Here is a 26,456-nt window from a genome sequence, read left to right as displayed (position 1 = left end):
CCCTTCATTCAATTGACTTAATACTTTACACAATTGTTCAGGACCATCACCCAATGAGGTTACATAACTTCATATCCTTAATACAAGTTATAGCCCCTGATTGACTTAGGTTAAAGTTTTAGGCAAGTAAAAGTTAAGGGCAAGTTGGGATTTAAATAAAAAAAACTTCTATACCGTTTATTAAATGCTCTTAATAAAATTCAAAATTATTTACGACCATCTTACAAAAAGAAACATAACTCTGTTTTAAGCCTAAATACAAATTATGGCCCTTGATTTTTTTATTTTTTATTTCGTTTGAAAGGCATATTTGTATATTCTTAACCACATTTTCATAATGGGAAATCAAGTTATTTGAATGACTTGCGTCATTGTTTGGGCGGGCTGGTGGGAGGGCAGCATCAAAGTCACCTTATGTATCGAATAATTTTAGTAAGGTTTGACATAAAGAGACCAAACTTGGTATTATTACATCGTTATTGTATTCTAAGTCAAAGCGGCGTAGTCGAGCGCGCTGTCTTACGACGGCTCTTGTTTTCATTCTTTATAGGGCTGCAAGTGCAGTCAAAAGTTCGAGATAAACATCTCATGCCCAGCCTGGTTTGTCAAGCTTTGTATGCCCGCCTTATGATTACGCATGTGGTTCTTAGTATAATGCCAGTGTTTTGTAACAACAAGAGCTGTCAGGGCTTGAGCATGCATTGATGGCTTTAACTTTTAAATTTTATCACATTTTAAAAGTGGGTTAACAACACATCAGAAGGGAAAAATATAGTAAAATCTTATTAGTTCTGTTGGTTTTGAGAGGAAATACAGATGATTAAAACAGATTAGTTCACAAAGGAGATTCACATTTCTGAAAGCTGTGTGATTAGACTGTTTATTTGTATGATTTAAGTCTACTTCTTGATGGCACATAGTTTTGTAAGAATAGGTCAATAGCTGCTGAAGAACATCTCCTAATTACACAGTCAGACACATTACAAGAGAAGTGAACAATTTGCTTGGCAGTTTTTGATTGATAAGCATCTGCAAATGGTTCAAATATAGAAAAAAGCATTGAACTTCGTGTTACCATCCACTTAAGGAGATTTTGAAACACCTTGCAAAAATGCTTCCAATATTGGCTTTAATTTGGAATCAAAAAGTCTGGTTTTCTTGCAAATCATTCAAGTTACATTGATTTAAGGTCCAGTCGAAACCGATTACCTGTAAGAGGCGATTGTCACACAAACTTAAGTGTCTGGTCTGAAATTGCTATCTAGTAGTTGTATGGGAAAAACCATACGGGAATGGTAAAAATATAGTTCCAGGTTACTGAAAATGGGAACATGAAAGGAAAAATCCATGGAAAGTCTGTTAATCTTTTGGAATACAAATAAAATAATCAGTTAAAATCAATTAATCAGCATGATCAAGTATTTCTTAAGAACAGAGTCAACACTTAGATATTTATGAGAATCTTTCATCTATCATGAGGAGATTTGAAATTAGAAGAGAGAAATTAAAATGGCTACTTTTACTTTTACTTTTGTGACTTTTGTTTTACTTTCTGGCTTACTTAAGTGCCTCATTATACCCCCAACAAACAAAGTTAGAAGGGGGTTATTTGGAATCACCCTTTTGTCCGTCAGTTGGTCTGTTGCACTTTCCTTGCCTGGAGCATAATGCCGAAACTGCATATTGGAATTTAACTTAACTTCAAATAATGGTAAAGCACAATGAGATGAAGTGCAGTATACCAGAACAATAACTCTATTTTAGCTTATTTCAGAGTTATTGCCCCGAGTTACTTTTTCTTGTCCAGAGCACTATCTGAAAAATACTGGATTGCATTTAATTAAACTTCATGCAATGGTAAAGCACGATGAAAAGAATTGCAATGCACAAGAACAATAACTCTATTTCAGTTTATTACAGAGTAATTACCCTTGTTACTTTTTCTTGTCAGGAGCATTACTTGAAAACACTGGATGGATTTTAATTAAACTTCTTGCAATGGTAAAGGACAATAATAGAAAGTTTAGTGCACAAGAACAATAACTCTATTTTAGTTTATTACAGAGTATTTGCCCTTTTTTACTTTTTCTTATCAGGAGCATTACTTGAAATTACAAGATGGAATATAATTAAACTTCATGCAATGGTTAAGCAAAATGAGAGGAAATGCAGTGTAGAAAAACCATATTCTTTTTCAGCGAAATACAGAGTTATTGCCTTTTGTTACTTTTTCCATGTCCAAGAATAACTTGAAACATCTGGACATAATTTAATCACTCTTCAAACAAATTGGTATAAGAGAGACAATGCAATGTGTAAAACCATCACTATACCCACAGCATAGTCAATATCAGCTGGTATTTCTAAATATTTCACTGCCATTTTCTAGGAGGGCGGCATTTGGGGATATTAAGGTAATCACATTCAGTGAAAGCTCGAGTTTTCATCAGCATTGAAAGTGCTAAAATCTTTAAACAGTGATATGACATGCAGAAAAAACGGTTTTATTTTCTGATTTTAGATAAATTCATCTCAATGTTAGAAACTGAAAAAAATGGAGTTTAAGGCAAACATTCTTAGTCAGGTTTTAAATTTAAAAATTCTGGGTCATCGATTGTCTAAACTGGGTGGACTTTGGGCGGATTTGTTTTCAAGTTATGCTTAATATTTCCTTTTTCTGCGTCCTTAACAAAACAGTTTTATCCAATCTTTTTGAAACTTGTCCGCATGATATTTATGATGATTGTAAATATGGGTCAGCTCATAAATAAAACAAGGTCACTAGGTCAAATATTTATACAAAATCATGTCATCCAGATTCATGTTTCTTCACAAATTTGTTGGTGTTCATTCAAACAAAAAAGGGTCACTATTTCAAATCAAGAAAACAATGCTTTCATACAATCAACAATGTTATTACAATCTTCTGAAACTTGGTCAGAATATTTGTCAACATTATATTGAAGACCTGAGTGTGAATATGGGTCATAATCCTGGAAACAAAAGTTAACATAGTCAAATATACCGGTAAAGACAAAATTTTGTGTTAAAAGTATCTTATTTTTTTTATAAGTTAAACAGTGTTCATCCAATCTGAAAGAAACGCAGAATAGATATTTAGTTATCAAGTCAGAAAATTTCTCAACATGATATTTAGGGCCAGTGAATATGGTATGGGTCATCTCCAGTCGAAAACAAGGGTAAATATGAGTCAGTAGGGTTTACATTTTCCTCCATAAATACAGTTTCCACATAAACGCATCAACTGGTCTCCTTTTTGTCATCCAATCAACTTCATTTATGACCTCTATTATATATTTATTAAAGGATCTTGGATATTTATTAGAATACATCATTAATTTGTATGTCCTTCGAATACAGAAGCTGCTGTTGAGTTATAATTATTCAAGATCATTCACTAATGAAGCAGTATTACAAACAATGATTGCTAGACAGACTCATAAAATGATAATAATTAGGCCTGAAATTATTGCTTGTACAACCAATGAGATCATTTAATCTTGCTTAAGTATACAGTAAAACTGCGATCGCTCGAGGTCACCCGGGACCGAGCCTAAACCTTGAGGGAACCGATGTTTCGAACGACCCGATATTCAATTCTCCAGTCTGTCATGAATTAGTTCAGTGTATTTCAAGTTTGAAGTCGTCTGTTTACTAAGACACCGATTATGTGTTGCATTGTGGAAATCGCTCATATGTTCAAAGGCTGTCGTATACTATATGTATACTAAATATAAAATGTAAAAGAAATATCAATAAATGAATAAATAGATTTTTTTACTTTTACAAAATTGCCATATTGAAAAGCAGTGACAAGAAGGAATTCATTTCAGAGATTCTGATGTTGGATCGATATGGTAGTGTTTATTCATATTTTTATTACTATTTAGCCATAAGGTTTTGTGCATGATTTGTGTACTTAGGACCGAGTATATTACTCGACTCCTCGACATAATTAGGTTTCGATGCAGCGTAGGTAAATTTTATATGAAAATAGAAGGAAATAGTTCGGGACCAAACTCCGACCTCGAGGGAACGCCAGTTCTCGAAGGACCGCTTGTTCGAAGGACAGCAGTTTTACTGTAGAAATGTTTACCAAACCAAATGAATAATACATTATTTGTTATATGTATATATATATATATATATATATATATATATATATATATATATATATATATATATATATATATATATATATATATATATATATATATATATAATTATCTACAAAAAAATGTTAATAAAAATCACATTAACGCTAAAACTGTCCTAAGAGCTTTGAAAAGATGGATGGAGAGTGAGACTTTGTATTTATTTTTCATTTGAATTTTTATTCAGGTATTGGTCCATGTATGGTGACCTTGACCTTTCTGCTGACCTGTTACTACGCCATGGAGGTCACATGGGCTGTGTACTATTTTGGGATTGCCATGGCAACAGCCCTTTCAGGAAGCCAACTGCCCTGGCAGTGTGGCAACATGACAGGTAACCGCAGCACTTTCAACCAAATGTATTTGATGACTGCTTGATAACCTTACATAAGATAATGCTTATTAAGTTGCAAGATGTTGCATAACATATTGATGTGCCTTCTTTCTGAAAGATAATACCCATTGTTCAGAACTTGATTTAAGTTAACAAGGGGATTAACGACATCGATGTTAACTTAAGGAGGTGAACAATTTGATGATGTACTCATATTTAAATAAAACAAATACAACTAAAACTGATGTCTAAAATCTTGTTAGGAGCACTGCAGATTACAAGACTTTTAAGTGTTCATTAAACTTCCAGATCGGTAAAGATTTAAAAGTTAAAAAAGATGTATATATAATTATCTACAAATAAATGATAATAAAAATCACATTAACGCTAAAACTGTTCTAAGAGCTTTGAAAAGATGGAGCTGAGAGTGAGACATTGTATTTATATTTCATTTGAATTATTATTCAGGTATTGGTCATGTATGGTGACCTTGACCTTTCTACTGACCTGTTACTAGATTACTGTTAACAAAGATTTTTAACCTTAATAAAGGTCATTAACAATCGGTCCATGGTTTATCATTTCAATCATGGTAGCAGCTGGTTTAAAAAAAATAAAACTTGACTAAGTTTGATTTTTTAGGCAAAATCATTTTGAACAACTTTTCAGCGTTCAACATATTGTTATGATACATGAATGTGATTGAAACAGAAATAAGACCCATTTCTCTACTTTCAGATGTACAGTGTTATTTAGATTCCTACTCTGCTTTAACCAACTCATCAAGGGACACAACTCTTGGAACATTCAACAACACAGATCCACATTCCAAAATATATAGAGGGGCCATACAGTATTTCTAGTAAATATGTGGTTTGTTATAAGTTATTATTGACATTTGTGTCTAAATATAATATTAATTTAAATGCATTGTTTAAAAGTAGTAAGAAATTTATTGACATTGAAGTCTTAGGAACTTTTTTCTAGTAGAGTTCATATAAAAAATTAATGGAAAGCTCTCATTCAAACCATATTTAATGTGCATTTCACATGCCATGTACAGAGGAATGTCCTGCATCTGATAATAACAATGTAATAATTGCATAGAAAATACAAGGGGTGTCCCTGAAGTTTGTAGACTTTTCTCATAAGTTTTGTTTTAACAAATAGAATATTAACTTGTTAGTAAAAAAAGACAAATATTGGACTTCATGAAACAAAAACAGTAAATTGTTACATTTCCATTCAAACTATACCTTAAATCTTTTCTATGGAACCCTATAAATGTTCACATGGCGCATACCAGTTTAACATTACTAAATACAAGCAAGGTCTTCTCCTAAATGCACAAAATAACACTTTCTCGAGGTGTTTTTTTACGTGTAATTTTGCCTGCCCTTTATGCGTAGTCACAACATCGTTTCCTGTTATTTTAATGTGTGTAACAATTTCATGTACAGAAATATAAAAACAACCACCTCCTATCTAAGAGAGACTTAAAACAATTATGACCTCATTTGGTGACGCGAATCAAAGGGCAGTGATACAGTTTTGTGAAGCGCTCAGGAAAACACCTACGAAGACGTTTAATATGATAAAATAGTCCAAAGAATTGTTGCAGTTGTTTGATGTTTAAGTGGCATGGACAATTTAAGGACAGCATCAGTCAATCATAGACGATGAATATGATGGTGTGAAAGATTATGGACATGATTCTTTGAGACACGGGCCTTTCACTGGAGAATTAATGGGCACAAGGTCACAGTGCCCTTGTTTCAATGTAAAAAAAAATCCTTGTTTTTTAGCTCAACTATTCAAAGAATAAGGAGAGCTATCCTAGTCACCCGAGCGTCGGCATCGGCTTAACCACATATGTTAAAGTTTTTGTAAGAGTTTTGTATCACCTCAAATATTTTCAAAGTCCATTGACATATGACTTTGAAACTTTGCACATTTGTTCACCATCATGCCTCCAACCTGTACACGGGAGGAGGTAACTCTATCAAGCATTTTGACAAAATTATACCCCTTTTTCTACTTAGAATTTATGTTAAAGTTTGCGTACCACCTCAAATATTTTCAAAGCCCATTGACATATGGCTTTGAAACTTTGCAAACTTGTTCACCATCATGCCCCCAACCTGTACACAGGAGGAGGTAACTCTATCAAGCATTTTGACAAAATAATGCCCCTTTTTCTACTTTGAATTTATGTTAAAGTTTGCGTACCACCTCAAACATTTTCAAAGTCCATTGACATATGGCTTTGAAACTTCGCACACTTGTTCACCATCATACCCCCAACCTGAACACAGGAGGAGGTAACTCGATCAAGCATTTTGACAAAATTATGCCCTTTTTTCGACTTAGAATTTACGTTCAAGTTTGCGTACCACCTCAAATATTTTCCATTCAATTTATGTAAATATCTCAGCACATCATGTATTGCATTGAAATCTTATCTAACAGTGATCCATGCATGTTTCACCAAAACTTTTCAATCCATACACCGAGAAGTGGCGAGCGGCCAGCGTGCTGTCTCTGTGACAGCTCTTGTTGTATTTGATAGATTTATAAGAGTACTAAAAAAGAGATATTAAACTTTGTATTTGTATAATTAATTATTCTTTTCGTTATCTATTATGAAGTTTAGGTGAAAACTTTTGAGACACCCCTTGTAAACTTAATTTATTGTCTCATCATTGTCAGGTGAAGATACATGTTGCAAGTTATGAATCACAACTATTACCAACTGGTTAACTCTTCAGTGAGGAGGTGCTGGTTGCTGGGGTTGACATGGAGGAACTGGGACCACCTGTCTGGTATCTATGTCTGTGTCTGCTGCTCATCTGGGCTTGTGTTTATGCCTGCCTCATGTATGGACCAACATCTATTGGCAAGGTTAGTTATTCAATTGTTCAATAATTCCCTGGTGTGGAGGCTTGGTTGCCATGGTTAACTTGTAGTCCCTGGGATGGCTGTCTGGCACTGGAGACTGGTGTTTTTCTAGGCATCTGTATTGGCCTGTCTCATATACGAACCAGCTGCTATTGGCAATGTCAGGTAATAAATCCTCATTAATCTTTCCAGTGCTGAGGAGATCGCCTGCCTGGTACCTATATCTTTGCCTTAATGGTTTCCTGTAGTCACAAGGCTTTAAAAAAGCTAGTTCCCTGTTAAATATTTAATCTTGTTTTAACATATTTAGTGGAGATTAATAATTATAGGTTAGCAAATGTCTCTCAGTCATACAGTAAGTGGACCAGGTCTTGCCTGCTCAATAATTTGAGATCAGTTTTACCTGAGGACCATCATAACTGGGGTGGTAGGTTGCCCTCATAAGACTCTTATCAAAACTTGTCTGCACAATAAGAGATTGAGACCAGTTTGACATAGGTCAATCAAAGTTATATTGTGGGAGGTTGCCGTTGACCATTAGATGACCCCTATTATTTTTGGAGTCACTAGGTCAAAGATCACAGTCAACAGTCTTATTAAAACTTTTTCCACACAACAAATCGAGACTGATTGAGCTACAATCATGAATCTCCAGGATTAGGTTGTCATAGCACTAGCAGAAGGTGCCTTTTGGTTTTACAAGTAGTAGGTCAAAGGTAAATAATCAATGCTTTATTTTTAAAATACCGGGTTTAAATCACCTTTCACATGTTTCTGACACATTGGCGCTCAGGGGGCATAATATATGACAAACATCTTACATTTTCACAAAAATTACTTGTTTTCCAGGGTTTTATCATTAGGAGTTTAATATTGTGTTCTTTAGGTGATGCATGTACTGGCCCCCTTCCCCTACCTGGGTCTACTGGTACTGTTTGTGATGTCGATGCTGCAAGATGGCAGTCTGACTGGGGTACGATACTTCCTCAGTCCAGACTGGCACAAACTAGGAGCTGTGGAGGTTAGTGAAGTCTAGACAGAAGGGAGATAATTTTGCAATGTTAAGCTGAAATATAGGATGGTTTCATAAATACAACTGAAACTGATAAAGATGACAATCTGATATGGCTACAATACTTCCTAATTACTGACTGGTAGAAACTTAAAGCTGCCAAGATGTTGGAGACTGGTTCATTATTTCATGTGAATAACACAGCTGGGTCATGTCCATTCACAAAGATGGTTTTCTGGTGGAATAGTGCAACTTTCCTAGTACTAAATATGTATTAAATCTGGTATTACATAATAATGTTAACCCTTTAATGTCTCTGCTGGAAAGTAATTTAGTCATGTAGTGCATAGTGACATTAAAACTTTACTTTTCTATTTCTTAAGATTTGGTATGATGCGGGTAAGCTTCTGTTCTACACGTTGAGCCTAGGTACGGGATGTTTACACACGCTGGCGGGATACACCCATTTCCATAGTCACTGCTACAGGTATGTGGCCTATATAACCAGTGTTCCATGATCAGAACCTGTAGTAATGAAACATCTGGGAAATAAATGTTCAATGAGTTGAAAATTGGCTCTTTTGAAAGTTGAATTAAACTAAACTAGAAATTGTTTTAAACTAAAAAGGTTGAAAATAAGTAGATATTGGTCTAATTAACCAGTTCATATCAATGAACTTCAATTAGGAAGAAACAATTCAAACTAGTTCATGGTAAAAAATCTGCAGGGCTCGACATTAACGGTGGTCCGATGGTCCGCGACCACCAGATTCATGGTCCGGACCAGTAGAAACCAGTTCTGGCTAGTCCGACTGGACCAGTGAAATTTCCAAGAAGAAATAATTTAATCAGAAATGTTAAGCACGATCCCTGACTAAATCTGACAATATGTATAATCCAACAAATAAATGCAGTGCAAGCAGCGTTCGTTGTTTTTATTTACATTCCCTTGCGCATGCGTTACATCTGCGACCGGAAGTAAACAGCACAGAACAGTTTACGATAGCTGTGAAATCATCGGAATTAGGTCAATCTTTATTACGATGTAAAATTCCAATAACTTATTTTAGCAAATCATTTCGTCCATATTTATAGCATTGAATTTGGTTTTTAAGTATTTATCTTATGCATAGTAAATTAAAGCCATTTGCTAATGTGATTGACAAATTTTAATGTACATTCAAGTCAGATATGTACTATATATCTTTTATTGCTGCCTGATAATCCAACGTATATTCTAGTCAATCCTCATACTATTGTTTCATTGTTGTAATGTTAACCAGTTAAAGTTTTATATTAAAATTAAAAGCTCACTATTATTTTCATCATGTGTGTATATAATAAACCTTCACAGGCAAAGAATTAAAATCATATCATCAAAAAGTATCAATTTGGTCAGGACCAGTGGATATTAGGTCAGGACCAGTAGAAAATATATCTACTAGTCCGAATTGACCAGTGGATTTAAAAGTTAACGTTGAGCCCTGATCTGGCAATTTAATGTTGAAATTTTCATTGAAGTTGCTTTGTGAAAAAGGACCCAGGTACCAGGAAATCTTTTACTGTTCTGTTGCTAAGACTTAATTGAAATTGTATATTTTATGAAAAATTATACAAGCCAACTTGCATGATTTTCAGACGTAGGACTTATTAAACCATCAATGTTTAAAACTGCCTAAAATAATGAATTTTGAGCTTGACTATTCGATGAATAAGGAGAGCTATACTACTCGCCCAAGCGTCGGCGTCACACCTTGGTTAAGGTTTTGCGTGCAAGCACACATAAGTTAATATCTCAGCAACTACTTGAGGGATTGCATTGGGACTTGATACAATGGTACTCAACCATCCAAGCTACTTAATGATTCAAGTTATATAACTCTTGTTTGCATTTAATGCAAATAATTGCCCTTTATTATTCGACTTAGGAATTCTGGTTAAGGTCTTGCATGTTAGCACACATAGGATAATATCTCAGCAACTACTTGATGCATTGCATTGAGACTTGATACAATGGTACACAACCACCCAACCTAATTGAATATCCAAGTTAGATAACTGTATTTTGCAAGTAATGGCCCTTTATTATTAGACTAAAAATTTCTGGTTAAAATTTTGCATGTAACCACATTTATGTTAATATCTCAGCACATCATATATTGCATTGAAATCTAATCTAACAGTGATCCATGCATGTTTCGCCAAAACTTTTCAATCCTTACACTGAAAAGCGGTGGAATAGTTGAGCGCCCTGTCTCTGTGACAGCTCGTGTTCAATGTGTTATACTTCTTTTTTTAAAAGGATTATTTTTTTGAACATCAGTTTCTTGATGATGATGACAATTACTTTACCCATGTTTCCATAACAATCACAGCTTTCTTCCCGTCTTATTTTGATTGAATTCAAAGTCTAACACCATGATTGTGTAAAAAAAAATTGAAATAATTCCTCTAACTTTTCCTTCACATTCCATAAAGATTACTTGTTAGGACAAAAACTCTAAATCATAAGCTGCCGGGAGTTAGAATTTTGATACATGGAAACTTTGTCCACATATTACTAGTGACAATGTAAACATATAGCTGGACCTGTGACATTGGATAAAGGAATTGTAAAGTTATTCCCCTTGTTTGGCAATATGGCGATATTTGAAACTTTGTTCACATTTTATGTCTAGTGACATTGTCAAGCATGTTACTAAGCCAGCATGACATTAGATTAAACAATTGTGAAGTTACTCCCCTTGTTTGGCAATATGGCGATATTTGAAACTTTGTTCACATATGACTAGTGACATTGTGAAGCGTGTAGCCAGACCTGTGACACTGGGTTAAACAATTGTCAAGCTATGTCTCATGTTTGACTGCAAAAAACTAGACCATCTTGGTGTTCTTATCACATTTCATGTTATATATTCCAGGAACTTTCTGTTGATCTGCATGTGTAACGTTTTAGCAGTGCTGTTTAGTGGGTTGACAGTCTGCTCAGGTCTCGGCATTCTAGCTAACATCACCAACACCTCAGTAGAAAACCTTCCACATCACACAGGTATTGTATAACCTAATTTCAGTTACCTTTGTGTTAGGCCTAAAAAAAAATATGTCTGTTTCCTGTAAACCGACCGACCATAATTTTTTACCAACGACCGCAAATTTTTTATGCCCCAAAATTCGAAAAGTCAGATTTTTAGCGATCTCTGACCTGTGATGACAACGATAATTTAAATAATTTAGTAGTGTCCGAACTCGTCGCATAGTTACAAACGTTTCCAGTTTGACAAGTTGAAACAATGGCAAAAAGCTTAATGGCTGTGACATTAAACTGCAGGGCTTTCAATTGACCCAAGCTCCCGGGTTTTGACGCACTGAAATCATAAATGACCCGATATTGACGCATCATACATTTGTAGTATGTGTCAGTTTTGACCCGGGAGAATTTCGGTGTGAGAGTCGGTATCATCTGAAAGGAGCCTCAATTCATGATCTGAATGTTTGTTTAACCCACAAGAGCAATAAACACCCAAAGTGACAAGTGATTATTGATCTGGAATCTGATCGGTTACCATGTCAATTAGCAGCACTCAAACGCAATGACATAATATTAACTCCACCCATTAAATTAACAGAAGCCTTCCGCTTTTTCGCTAAGAGCGATAGTTTTGAAAAACAACAATGCTAAGATATGTTTTGTTCATTTATTTTAAGTTGTTTTATTATATCTCCTGTTAATTAAAGAAATATTCTTATAAGTTTTTAAGGAGTTAACAGAAAAGTAAACATTGTTCGTACCACATGGTCTAAAAAGCACGGAAAACAGGTGCACGCTAACTTCCTGTCAATTTTAATGAAAGTGAAAGGAGAATTGCGTAGATCGTTGTCACTCAGTGTTATAGTTAAGTTCTGTAACAAAACAGTATTGTATAGTTATGGTTATGCCATTTATTAAAAATACAATGTTGCAATATTGGCAATAGGAACGTTGAATGTTTTTGTTTACTTCTGGAAAAAAAGATAAACGTGAAAGTGAAAGTTAAAGTAAGAAAGATGTCGTTGCAACAAAACAATCGCTGGTACATATTGGAATTTGACAAGGATGCATTAGGTTACATAACGAAGATGCATTAACTAAATAATACGTTCGTCAGAGTCAGAACATATTTTTCCAAATTTTGACTCTGGGAATTTTTTAACCACCGTGGTCCAGTCAAGTCCAGAAAAGGAAATAAGACAAGGTATTCTATTAAAAGTTATATTGATTTTGCGCATGCGCTAGTAATGGCGGTCATGTTTTTTTCCGGGAGTCAGTGAATCTAAATAAATAGGTATTATAGTAGTTATCACAGACTTTTGGTACCTGGAAAACATCTCTAGACGTGCAACATGCTCAGAGGAACGTCATGGCATGTGGAGTAGCAATATTTCTGCTTTATATTGATATGAACATTTTCTTTCTGAGTGCAGTACTGCAGATTGGCAGAACAGTCTTCTGGTATATAGAGGTGTTGTTAATTGTCGTGCTAGTATTCAGTATTGTCTCCGATGTGTTCAAATGCCTCTCGTACTATGTCTTCAACAACAAACTGGAAGTCACTCAGATACAGAAGCGACTCCTTGGGGTCAAGGACAATGACCCATTCGCAGCTCTGCTCCATCTAATGGCGAGAATAGCCTGGTATTCTCCAGTAGTACTCCATCCAGCTCTCATACTGCTTATAGTCCGTCCAGCCATTGGAGCAGTAACGCGGCCATGACTCCAACCAACCTTGGGTCATTTACTGCCTCCCACAGTTACGCAAGTCCGGGAAACTCCTTCCTATATGCTAGTGGTCACGCATCTTTAGGCAGGAGTGGCTTTCAAACCAGCGGTGGTCACTTGTCAGGTTTTTCCAACTCTTCATTTACTCCGTACTCGCCCGTTGCGTCACTGTCAAGCCTGGATGGCAGTGGACTTCGATCCAGACTTTCACTCTCATCATGTTTTAGATCACCTTCCCCATCTGACAAGATGATAGACTTACAGTCCTTGTCAGTGTACTTGAAGGAGCAGGATGAGAAAGATTACAAGGCAGCTCTCAGTTGCCAGGACATGTCGCTGAACAGTTCATCATTCTGGAGTTACGGCCGTCCAAGCCTGGATCTGAGCCATGTGTTCCGTAAAAACCAGTACCAGCTTGCCAGTCTCTCCCCACAGAGCCATAAGTCGCGGACGGATGATAGCGATGATATGGGAGAAGAGGTCTGGAGGCCTCTTGGAGTGACAGATGACGACCTGTTTCTCTGGATTGAGCGTCTTAGAAAGTGGCTCGGCAATACAATAATGGTGAAACTATCATGGGAAATTGACACCATCAATTCACAGCTTCGGAAAATAGGCAGTGAAGATACAGAAATTGGGGAAGTTGGTGTGTCAACATTGAAACAGCTGGCTCTGACCAAAGTGGCGCATGTTCCAACCCTCAATATGATGGTCCCCTATCTCTACTGTACATCAGATCAGGAGTACATGGTCAAGAGGATTAAAGAGTTGGGTAGTGATGGGTGTGTCAGCGAGTTCTTGTGGAATCGAGGTGGTGGTGGGGGCAAGTACGGGAAACCATGGAGCGAACGCTTGCCCACAGATACTCAGTTGGTGATGCATATGTTCTGCACATACCTAGATTCGCGGCTTCCACCGGACCTAAGGTACCCCGATGGAAAAATGTTCACCAGCCAACACTTCCTCAAAACTCCAGGCAAACCTAACCTTGAGAAGGATAACTTACTGCTATACCAGACCAGCATTAACCCAACACATTTCCAAGTGGTCATTAAAGACACTGTGTTCAACCTGCCCAAGGGTAGAAACAACATGTTCCATGCCATCCTGTTTTTCCTGTACCACATACAGCACAAGGAAAATGGAATGTTAGGAAGAGTGAATCTTGGAATGTTGGGGGTCAACCTACTATGTGTCCTGGACAAATGAATGTTAGGTGCTTACAATCATTGGGCCTTTAAGGGAGATAACTCTACTTGGATAATGGGGATAACTCTCGACATGGTATTGGCGTTTGCCTCTTTAATGGTGGGTAAGGTTACATACCATCTTTTATGACCAATGGACCTATGAGATATTGTAAAAAGTGTATAGAAAAGGGCAAACTAGTTTGACATTAGTGAACAACAGTTTTAAAATAAGTGAAGGGATGTAACTCCCTGGAAGAGTATTATTGCTCAGAGGACAATTGAATAACATGACTAAATATGGTGGTAGTACAGCAATAAAAGCATGATGTGTAGAAGACAGTGATGAACTCTGAAGGAAAGACTGCAATGTATGGAAAGAAACGACAGAACTTCTTATATTTTAATGGATGTGTTACAATGATGGCAAAGGAAGAGATGCATGTAAGCACCCCTAAATCTTGTTGAATGTGATGTCTGCATTGAATGTGATGTCTGCATTGAATGTGATGCCTTCCATTCAAAATGAAAAGCTTCATTTGAGTAAAATGAGCAATTATCCTATTTCTAGTTACAATGTTCACAATTTTTTTTTGTACATAAAAATGGATATACAGATATAAGAAAACACATAAAATTGTTATTATGACATTATTGCCTTAATGTATGTGCATTGATTTGTACTCTGTGTAAAAATGAATGAGATAAAAAAAGAATGTTCAGCTACTTTCAGAAAGGATAAGTTTATATAATTATGCTACATTGTATCATAGTAATCATTTAGTGTTTTATGACTGTAAACTTGAATAAAATTGTGTGACAAGAAAAAAAAAAAAAAAAGTTAAATTGATTATATTTTCATCGTGCTTGAGATTTTTACAGAATGAACAGCAGATCTTTTTAAAACACTGGAAATTGTTTTAAAAAAATAAGTTGTGGAAACTATTTAATGAATGAACTGTACGTTTCCTAGTTTTGCTGTTTTTATCCCTCGAAAAGGTGAGGGGATATAGTAATGGTAGGCGCGATTCCGTGCGTGTGTGCATCCGTCCGTCCGTCCCACATTCATTTCTTTGCATCTTCTCTTACATTTCTCGTGCGATTTCTACCAAACTTTCACAGATTGATGATCGTAAAGTGAAGCAGCGCAAATTTTCTGGCTTTTGCGATTCGACCTTTTTTGAAAGAGTTATAGCCCTTTGTTTAGTTTACATTTAAAATTGGTTTCTTTGCAACTCCTCTTACGTTTTTCATGCAATTTCTACCAAACTTTCACAGATTGATGATCATAAAGTGAAGCAGCGCATACTGTCGGGCTTTCCTGATTTGACCATTTTTGAAAGAGTAATTGCCCTTGGCTTATTTTACATTTAAAATTGGTTTCTTCGGAACTCCTCTTACGTTTTTTAAGCGATTTCTACCAAACTTTCCCAATTCGCCCATTTTTGAAAGAGTTATTGCCCTTTGCTTATTTTACATTTAAAATTGGTTTCTTTGCAACTCCTCTTACGTTTATGACTATATAGTGACACAGTGCATATTGTCAGGCTTTTGCAATATGACCTTTTTTGAAAGAGTTATTGCCCTTTCTTAATTTTACGCATTTCTTATATTCCTGAGAAACTACCCTTACCATTGATTGGCTTTCGTTACAAAAAATGTCCCCATGAGGCGGGGGATATAGCTGTCTGTGACCGCTCTTGTACTGTTTACAAAAAATGGTCAGTCCAAGCTTTTTTGATACTGATTCTAGTCTATTTAAACTTATTCCAGTCCAATCTATCATTTTACACTGTTCGCTGCTGAGTCAGTAGGTTAGGTTGAAGTGTCTAAGCAGTGAACAGGGTAGACCATGTACAATTCTGACAATGCTCTAAGAGTTAAATTGTTTAGTCATTGATTCTAGTCATTTATCACTCGAAGTATTGATTTATGTTTTGTGGAGATTCTTGCCAGTTCTTGCTGTAACAGCATTTTATTTCATAATACTTGTCATGTACATTTAATTGTAATACAACTTGATATTATTACACAGTCTATTTTAAAATAGTTTGTGCAATAATATCATGTTTTATTACTACAAAATGTATGCATTTTGAAAGTTTTGTTTAAAACATTTGCCAAAAATAAATTTGCTAAATGTTATTTGATTCACTTTCTTACTGGGTTATATTTGCAAAGTCTAAAGATGAACTGCTTCCCTGGTGAACATACTGACAATGCTCAAAATTGCACATAATGTTGCCACCGCTGGGAGTCGAACCCATGGCTTGCCCTTCAAAAGAATGCATTCTACAACTAACATACATGTACAATGGCTGTCAAGCTAGCAGTTTTAGTTTATTTATGGCAGAAAGTTTGAATCTATATATCACACTGAATTCTTTTTAAAATAATTCACCTGAAATAAACATGAATATTGGATCATTCTGACATTTTAAAACAAGAATTAAAATTTTTTTTTAAAAAAACCTAGCTACCGACCCATCTTTTTTTAGCATGTTACAGGAAACATTTTTTATTTTTAGGCCTTATTAAAGATGGTCATGCCATAGACTCACAGCCGGAATCTGTTCATGTGCACTTTTGCTAATGATTTGACCTTGACAATGCTTTCAATGACTCTTAACATAGAACTCGTTTCTCTTGAATTGTTTTTATATGTTACCATGTAAGATTCTATACCAGGTCAACATGGAAGCCACAAGTTTTGTATAGTTTTGCCATAACATTTCTGGATTTTATTTTCACTTTATAATAATAATTTAATAATAAAAATGATAATTCTCTTAGAGGGATGGACCAATGTTTGTGGGTTAAAGATCAAGGTCTCACTAAAGGGTCATTGGTAAAAATTCTTGAGTTTGGTTTGTTACATCAGTATATGCAAATCGGGCCTTTACATCCAGTTCGAGCCAACAAGGAATTCGAGCCTTGTTTGAACCAGTGGGGTATGGCTGTACCTCATGAAATAATTGCAAACTTCAATATAGTATCTCTTCTTACATAATGCTTGATTTTAAACTAAGAAAAGTAAAATATCATGTATTTGAAATCAATTTTAAGTCCTGTTTTTTCACAGAATATGAGGTTGGTTATGCCGTATACCCCTACATCTTGACACGGGTGTCAGACTCCACCGCGTTCCTCATGCTGTACTTCTCGGTTGTGTGTGTAGTAGGCGTGTCTTCCCTGCTCGTGCTTGTACAAACTCTTATTGAGGCGGGACTCGAGTGGCACAGGGGACGAGGTGGGACTGTCACCAGGCAGCGTCGCTGGGCATTACAACTTGTGCTTTGTATTTTCTTTATGGCGGTTGGCATCCTTCTCACAACCAAGGTATTATCCTCGTTGACAATCATGAGGTTTAGTGGTCTAGTTTTAAAGAAACATTTTAATACTTTTATCTTAATTGAAAGTAAACATACTTTACTAAATCCTGTAAAAATTTACAATATACTTCAGGGGCGGTAGTCATAAAACATCTTAAGTCTTTTCTTAACTTAAGTCAATTTCCTAAAAACATAAAGTCAAACTAAAAGAAAAGTGTTTGTTTACATAAAAGTATGTACATGTAGCTTGAATCAAGTCAATGAAAAAAGTATTTCAGATAGTATGGGTTATGAAGCAATTATATGATAAAAATAAATTATTGCGATATCGGGAAAAAATATTGACAGAAAAGAGTCGAGAAAAATGTGTGACATTTCTAAATAATCGGACTTCTGAACAGGCCTTTCTTTTGGGGGGGGGGGGGGGGGGGGCGCCGCGTCCAGACCGATTGTGGCCGGATCCGGACATACTGAGGATCCAAAATTTTAGAAGCCCTGTAAAATAATGATAAGTGAGATACATAACATAAGAAAATGACTTAAGTTAGAAAATGACTTAAGATGTTTCATGAATACCTGCCCACTCGTTTAAGGTTAGCTATAAATTATAATAATTGTTTTATGGCACTTTGACTCATATTCTCTGATTGGTTAAAATCTGCTCACATTAAGCTATGTTTGGGCTATTTTTAGCTGGGTGTGTACATTATCCACTACCTGGACGGGTATGTGACCCTTGTCATGCCCTATATCGTGGTGCTGCTCGAGTGCTGTATCCTCATGTACGTGTTTGGGGCCCAGAAGTTCCTTCACAACATCGAAGATATGACGGGACACAAGAATTCACTCTGGTGGATGACCAACTGGAAATTTGTTACACCATGTGTACTTATGGTAAGTTGTTTACGCCATGTGTTCTTGTTGAAGGTTCCTTACACTTGTGTACACGTTCCTTTTACTTGTGTACTTTTGCCAAAATTTGTGGGGTAGATTTCATGTAAGTTCCCTTACACCATGTGTAATTGTGGTCGGTTGCCTTACAGTGTGAATACTAATGGTAGGTTGTCTTACAACATGTGTGCTTGGGGTAGTATTCCTATACCATGTGTGCTTGCAGTAGGTTTTCTATTTACTTAATCATCATAAAAAAGGTAGTAGGAGGTTTTTATTTGAGTCATTCAATGGTTAATCAGTTAGATTTATGTGTGATGTTTAAAAAAGTGTGTAGCAATGTTAACTACTAAGGTACTACAGTTAATCACACAAGATCATTATGCTGCTGGTGCCGAACATTTTTTTCATGAGCAAGGGCCAAATTGTCGTAAAGTTTTTTCTCTTGGACTTATATTTTACTCATAGCTCTAATTTTTGTTTTCTGTTAGTACTTAATACATTTATGTTGTTGTATTTGTTTTCCATTCAGGGCCTGATCACATGTGCGGGAATAAATGGTGGACCTAGTCACTACGGTCATGTCCAGTACTCAGGCTGGTCAAAGGTGTTGGGCTGGTGTCTTGCCCTAGCACCTGGGCTTTGGGTGCCTGCACTTGCTGTATGGGCTCTTATTTGGGAACATGGAAGCTTGGTTGAGGTGAATGGTATTAGATTGACTTCTTCATTTATGAGCTCATGGTTATACATGTACATTAAGGCTTTAACAAAGAATGCCAATGTTAAGGCTATGCGTATTTTTATGAATCACAGTAAGATTGACTTTCTTGAAAGGTGGGCTGATTCTAGTCGCTTCCCTTTTAGTAGTAAATGTTATTTGAAAAGTTTACATTGGTGTTTTTGGTTGTATGCTTCATTTTCTGTCAAAATCTTAAATGAAAATAAGGATGCAAAGCAAATGATTTTTGCAACTTTGAAACAATGAAAAATAGTAAGTTGTGTTATCATTACATTTCTTCTATACCTAGAGGGTGAAAGTGCTGCTGAAGGTTCCGGATGGTTGGGGTGCTGGGCTTGCATTCGGACACGAGCACACACCGGCCCCAGACTATGTGATCTGCCAACCGGACAACCACCGCCCCATACACGGCCTCGCCATGATCACAGCCAGTCTCTACATTCCCCAGATGGTACAATTGACTGCTGAGGAGGTGAAGTATTTGGCCACACTTATAACTTAAAATGCAGTAGTATGACTTGGGCAATTATTAGCTGGTCTGAAAAGTGAGAGAGCTATGTGCTATATATGCTGCTTTGTCTGTCCATATATCTGCCTGCTTATCTGTTTATCTGTCTCTGTGTATCTCTGGCTGTATGTATGTCCGTCTGTTTTAAAAACAAATATTTGAATTACTTCATCATCATCTTAAATGCTTTTTTGTCAAGTTTAAGGTTGATGTGATATTCAAAATAGTTGTAGTTTTAATAGATGTATGCCTCCAGTACAATGATATACCCCCCATTGGCATCTGATTTTGCCATAAAGGTATTTTAGGTCTCTTAGTCCCTTATACAGCTCTGTAACAAAAAAATAATAATTATATTTCTCATCTTCATGTTACCATAAAAACATCTATCTGCGCTCATTAGATTTAAGCTTTCTTTTTAATTCTGTGTGTAACAAGCCGATATTTCCGGTAATCAGAAAGTTAAACGTCGGGGTTCAGGTATAAATAATGTCCAGGTGGATTAAGGATTAAGTGAATATAACACCAAATACAAGTTCCTTTCATTACATTTGTATTCCATGATACTGGTATAACAATCACAACCGTGTCGTTCTATAATATAACTGAACATACTGAAAATAGACAATGGAATAACAATTAATGCATAGTTATAATTATACATTGCATGTTTATACTTTTACTATTAAACATGTTACTTCATTATAATCTTGTACACAAATAATAATCTTGTACACAAATAATACTGAAGTTGTAATACGTCTAGTGGCCGTAACAAGGTATAATGGTAAAATCGTATGATATGACCTAACATAAACACAATGAAAACTTACAGGTATGTGGAACCAAATGTCCTATAAATATCTCAAAACGTCTCCTATCTCACCCCATAACCGTGTTGTCAGTGTACTGTTAATCTGTAAATCAACATATTATAAACATGTGCAAAATGTGCAACAAAGACAAGAAAGAGACATCACTGCTATCTTGAACTAGTATTTCACAAGAATCACGAAAATACATGGATTGCTCCGAAAATACAAACAAAGCATCCAATACAACTCCTTGCACCAAATGCAGAATTAAACAATGAAGGGCCAATACATACCAAATATCATAATGCTAAAACTCCTAACTTTAAAAAGTACAATACAAGATGTCTCCCAAAAGTAATGTTTGAAGTGAGAACATCTCACGAAAATCTTCGTGCGTGAAAACGCTAATTTCACAACATAATATTCTATCAAGGAAATAGTAAAAACGGCAAATTAGCACCGGGTTACATGTGTCTTTTATATATATTTTTTTTAACTGTAGGGCGTTTTCATTCTGTTTTTCATAATTTGCTTCCAATTTGCTATTTGTCTGAGCAATTAGTATGATTGTGTTTGCAGAAACTGGCATTTATAAGAGTCATTACATTGGCCAGAAGGTAGATACCATATTATCCAATACTTATAACTGCTATGAAACTATAGGTATATTCTATAATGTTATGACATTACCATGACAACGCTTCATGTCTCCCCAGACAGTTCATTACTTAAAATTGTCATCTAAGGCCTGCTGATGTTTAAATCATTGTTTTTAGAATCAGTATGGCCAGTGATTATTTAAAATTCACAAGTAATCTACAAAACTGTTACAATTAATCTTGTGATTGATCCCAGTATGGAGATATCCGTGAGACAGAAGAACTTTTATGAGGATTTCCGTAATACCAAAAGTGTGCTTTTTTAAAGGATTCCATCGTTGAATTTGAAGGTAACTGAAATGTTTGACTGTATTAAGATGTCATGAATTGAAGAAATGCCAAGTAATTCAAAACTTGATTTCAATTATTAGTCTAGTTATGCCTCTGATTTGACTGAGAAGACCAGGCCCCAATTTCTCGAAACTTCTTAAGCCTAACAGGCTTAAGTCGCTTATTCCAATTAGCCAAAATACATACTGAAAATAGATTTTGATAAATGAAAAATGGTTTATTCTGATAATCATACAGATTATTTCTACATCATTTTGAAAAATTCTTGAAGACGTAAATATAACACATTTTATAGAACAACAATAATAGTGAGATTAGCTTAATCCTGTTATATGGGACTTAAGAAGTTTCGAGAAATTGGGGCCTGACGTCTTCACATTTGCTAACTCTTCATGGTTATGAAACTTGGTGTATATCAACTATATATTAAGGCAGCTGGGGTCAAGGTCAGGGTCAAGAGTTTTATGCTTAGTAAGGCTACACAAGACAAAACAAAACTGATTAGACATAATTTTCATGAAGGGTATATATATTATACATAATCAAGGCTTATAAGCCCTTTAATTCTAAACCTTGAAGTTTTTCTTAATTCACAATGTTATTGCAGCTATACTGTTGCATTTTTTGTCTTGAATGCCTTTGATCAATGAAGTCCTTGAAGCAGTTCATGTAGTGATAATGGTCATTTTTATTAGAAGTAAACTAAAGTAATTCAAACATATGTATTATAATTGTCATGAAGTTTTTCTTTGTGTCTAATGTAACATGTACAAGCAGTGTGTAAGCTTATTTATATTCGCACTCGGGCCTTGCCAAATTCAGCAATTGCTCCAATAAGATTGTAAGTCGTTTAAGATTTTTGGAGCATAGTGCACAGGCAGAAAGTACCTCTAGATAGAGCTACCCTGGTTCTGTCACACAGGACCCCCATTTAACCTCCTGCCCGGAAGACAATAAGTAATGTTTTAGTGGTGCGACGGAGAATCAAACCTGCGACCCCTGAATTGACAGTCAAGTATATACCACTAGACCATGGACCAGCCTAACATACAGCAGCATCACGTTTGGTTTAATAGTTCAAGGTTAAGGTGACACTTTCTAAAAATAGACATACACATGTAGAGTATAGGTGATAGATTAGAATGGATATAAACATGACTGTGTTAACCAAACAGTCATATGGCAGATCCATGGTCTAGTGGTAACATACTTGACTATCAATCAAGGGGTTGCAGGTTTGATTCCCCATCTCATCACTACAAAATACTAATCGTCTTCCGGGAGAACGTTAAATCGGGGTCCCGTGTGACAGTGCTATACACTGGTGCTCGTTAAAGAACCAGGGTAGCTCTAACCACGGTTACATTCTGTCTGTGCACTTTGCTCCAAAAACCTAAAATGACTAACAATCTTAACGGAGCACTTGCCGAATGGCCAAGGCTCGAGTGCGAGTAAAAATATGCTTACACACTCCACGCCCAAACAGTCATAGACCCATGTGGCCAAACAAGCTAATTATAAAAGGTGACAAATACAACACATGTATAGAACATGCATGATAAATGCTTAAAGTGACACTCTTATTCAAAATCAATACATACACATGACTGTATAACAAACATAAATTTTGACTGATAAACCTTAAAATACTTACTAAATAATGCATTTATGAAAAATATTAACTACTGATAACAAGATTGTAACCATGTATTTTAAATAGCTGAAAAGGCAAAAATATTAAATGATTTGTGAATGATTAAAGATTAACTGTGGTTTATAGGCTCATAAGGTAGAAATACTGTGTTTTATGCTCATTTCTTTCAAATTAAACACCGTATTCTTCATAATAACCATTTTTCTGACATTTATTCATCCTTTGTGGTATATTTAAACAATTGTAATAATTGTGGTAAATCTTACTTGGGAGTAACAGTGCATCTTTAATTTATGAAACTATGGGGAACAAATAACTTGAAGGAAGGGATGAATAATAATTTAGTTCTGTAATTCCAAAGGTCATCTTGTTAAGTACTTGTTTAGAACGATTGTTTAAATCAATCCTTACAGCAGTCATTATATCAATCACTGTCATCAGTACGATGTTATGTGAGACTGTGGTCTTGTAATGTGGAAACCTGAGTACCCGGAGGAAACCCACATGTCTGGCTTGGTGACCACACATCTAACTCAGAATTAATTAGCTTTCAATAGTCAACTGGCACTATTGGAAATCTCCCTTGTTTAATTTCTGTTGGCATGTGATTCCCCAGAACTGGTACATGTAGGACATGGTACAGACTGGTGCAGATTTTGACTGCATATGTATATATAAATACAATAATAATACTAATGATAAAGATAAAAAACATCTTTTTTAATAATTTCTTTTATCAGTTTTGTGTGTTTCGTTATATGATTGTGTGGTTAAAATGAAGGTAAGAATTTTGTTCAACAGTTTGAAATGTAGAAATGCTTAAAGCATTATAATCTTTTCATAGGTGAACTATTGAACTTCTTCACTATCTGTCATCCAAATGACATCTTCTAAACCTCTCAGGCCAAACATCACAGGAATAACTTCTTTGATTGGTGTTGTCACTGACACTAAGTTGGAGAAATAAAACATATTGGCAAGTTTGATGTTCCTTCAGATTTAAGAGATATGTAGTTACAAACAAAACCCTTCGTAGAAACAGGGCCAAGGGGGCGTGGCTAGTTTTGCACATTCTGGCTTTATGTCAAACTTTGAAAATCTTTCTCTCAAAAATTGCTGACCTGATTTCAAATAGTTTCACAGAAATTTTCTTTGGGTGACCTTAGCTACCAAATTCCTTCAAGACATGTTAGGTATTAAAAAACATGGCTGCCAGGGAGCTAGCTTCCACTAGAAAAATAATTTGTCAGACACCACACACATGATAATAGAAAAAAAATCAGAAATGAGCCTTGTGTTACCCTTTACCAAATCCTTCCAGTGGTGATAGTTTCATGCAGTTAACAATAAATGGCCGCCAGGGGGAGGGATTTAAGTTTTATATAGACTTATATCAGGATTGTTTTAAATGCCCTGTGAACTGGGAGCACTTGTTTAACATAGACTTATATATTTAAAAAATAATCCAAAACTTCAGAGATCTGATATATTTACTATGTAGATTTGTCTAGTGGCCTTGTACCAACTTTCTTCAAATGTCTTTATTTCCATAGCAACCATGACTTTTCTCAGCAATTTTTGACTTCTATAGCAACCCCAATCTTTCTTGGCAACAATCATCTTTCTATGTGACCTATTAATGTCTTAGCAGCAGCATGCTTCCCTAGCAACCATCTCTTCTCTTCACAAGCATACACCTCCTTAGCAACCATATTTTTTAAACAACCATTGACTTCCTCAGTAACAGGATGTTTCCCTACCAACCATCTGACTTTTTTTCACAACCAAAAACCCTGAGCAACCATCAACTGCCTTAGCAACCATCTCATTTCTTAGCAACCATTCATTAACAACCTCTAACTCCCTTGGCAGCAACCTTTTGTCTATGCAACCAATGACATTCTTTGCAATAGCTTGCATCCATATTTTCTCCAGGTACTTTGTCGAGTTATATAGGGCCATATATTATTTCAAAAAGAATCTTTTGGCACCTAATACAGATTTCATATTAGTACATCATATTTTAGTATTTTTGGATTTTGTAATTTTTAGCTAGTCTGATTTTTTAAGTGTTGTGCTTGGGTCACTTACATGCAAACAATCAAAGCTATCACTTTCAGACTTTGGAATACTTGTTCAATGAAAAATAGTATAAATGAAGAATTTTACAAGTTCCATAACCCTGTAATGTATTAGGCTGGATTATTGCCCCTTCTAAACTTACAAAGTTTCACACACACAATATTTGTAACAGTCAACATAATGCAACCAACAACATGCAGTTTGACTCAGTAATGACTTAACTATGTTTTGTACACCAATTCTTTTTGTACAGAAACTTACAATATTTATCTAACCATTCTTTTCTATATAAAAGTAATAAGCTTGTAAAATATATAGTGAATATAGTCAAAAGGAATTAATCAGCTTATCTCATTTGGCTGTTCAAACAAAAACTCATCCTATGAAGACAGCCATCTGTCCGACTTGAGATCTCATTTTCATGTATTTAACTTGGATTTATTTTCCACATGGTAAATTTTTGTTAGACACTTCAAAAATAGCAGTTGTGTGAAGTTATTGTAAGACATAAATACATTGTATTCAATCCAAATTTAAAGATTTTTCATAAATAAATTATGAAATAAATAAACCGTAAAAGGATAAAATCAGACGAGTGTTCTGCACCTGCAGGCTGTGCTCTTGTTAAATATCTTTCCGACTCTACAGCTACCAGGAGTTTTGGGATTACGCGGAAAATTTTGTAATTTTATCAAACTTTAATTTCCACGTCAAGTTTTCTTTTAAAAACTTCTAAATAGGTCTTTCAAGTGTTTGCTTTGTGGATAATTGTCAGGTCAAGTCCAATTATTCCAATACTTGACTGCCCATATTTCTCGGAAAAGGTTGTTGAGAGATTGCATTTGATATCTATTTAAGGTAACACAGCTATAACAGAGTGATTATTATATCGTCATATTTGAAGAAGCCAGCATTTTGCCTTTGGTTAAAAAGCTCCTTGAAAAAAATTGCCAGCTCGTCTATGATAAGGTATCTTTTTATGGAATTCTGCCTCGTCCGCTTTAGGACATTGCTTTGGCCAGTCATAACTCAGTTTGTTTTGTCTGGCGTAGATGGAATGTTTGATATGGAAATAGTAGTTATTTGTCATTTTTCAAATAGTTCTGGATTTTTTGCTGTTAAC

General features: G+C 35.4%; 1 protein-coding gene across 2 annotated transcripts in view; it reads left to right on the top strand.

The window, feature by feature from the left end:
* LOC128228425 (uncharacterized) overlaps positions 1 to 26,456 on the top strand; it is an 82,735-nt gene that overhangs the window by 26,847 nt on the left and 29,432 nt on the right. For both annotated transcript variants that reach the window (XM_052939730.1, XM_052939729.1), the window contains 10 exons: positions 4,363 to 4,509; positions 5,248 to 5,371; positions 7,278 to 7,410; positions 8,294 to 8,428; positions 8,803 to 8,906; positions 11,341 to 11,468; positions 17,445 to 17,701; positions 18,388 to 18,588; positions 19,118 to 19,285; positions 19,614 to 19,796. In XM_052939730.1, coding sequence (XP_052795690.1) covers positions 4,363 to 4,509; positions 5,248 to 5,371; positions 7,278 to 7,410; positions 8,294 to 8,428; positions 8,803 to 8,906; positions 11,341 to 11,468; positions 17,445 to 17,701; positions 18,388 to 18,588; positions 19,118 to 19,285; positions 19,614 to 19,796 — 1,580 coding nt within the window. The remainder of the gene's footprint in view (positions 1 to 4,362; positions 4,510 to 5,247; positions 5,372 to 7,277; positions 7,411 to 8,293; positions 8,429 to 8,802; positions 8,907 to 11,340; positions 11,469 to 17,444; positions 17,702 to 18,387; positions 18,589 to 19,117; positions 19,286 to 19,613; positions 19,797 to 26,456) is intronic.

Source organism: Mya arenaria, chromosome 3 (genome assembly GCF_026914265.1).
Source record: "Mya arenaria isolate MELC-2E11 chromosome 3, ASM2691426v1".
NCBI lineage: Eukaryota > Metazoa > Mollusca > Bivalvia > Myida > Myidae > Mya > Mya arenaria.
The sequence above is the reverse complement of the archived record's forward strand: the minus strand, read 5'-3'. Positions and strand labels throughout refer to the sequence as shown.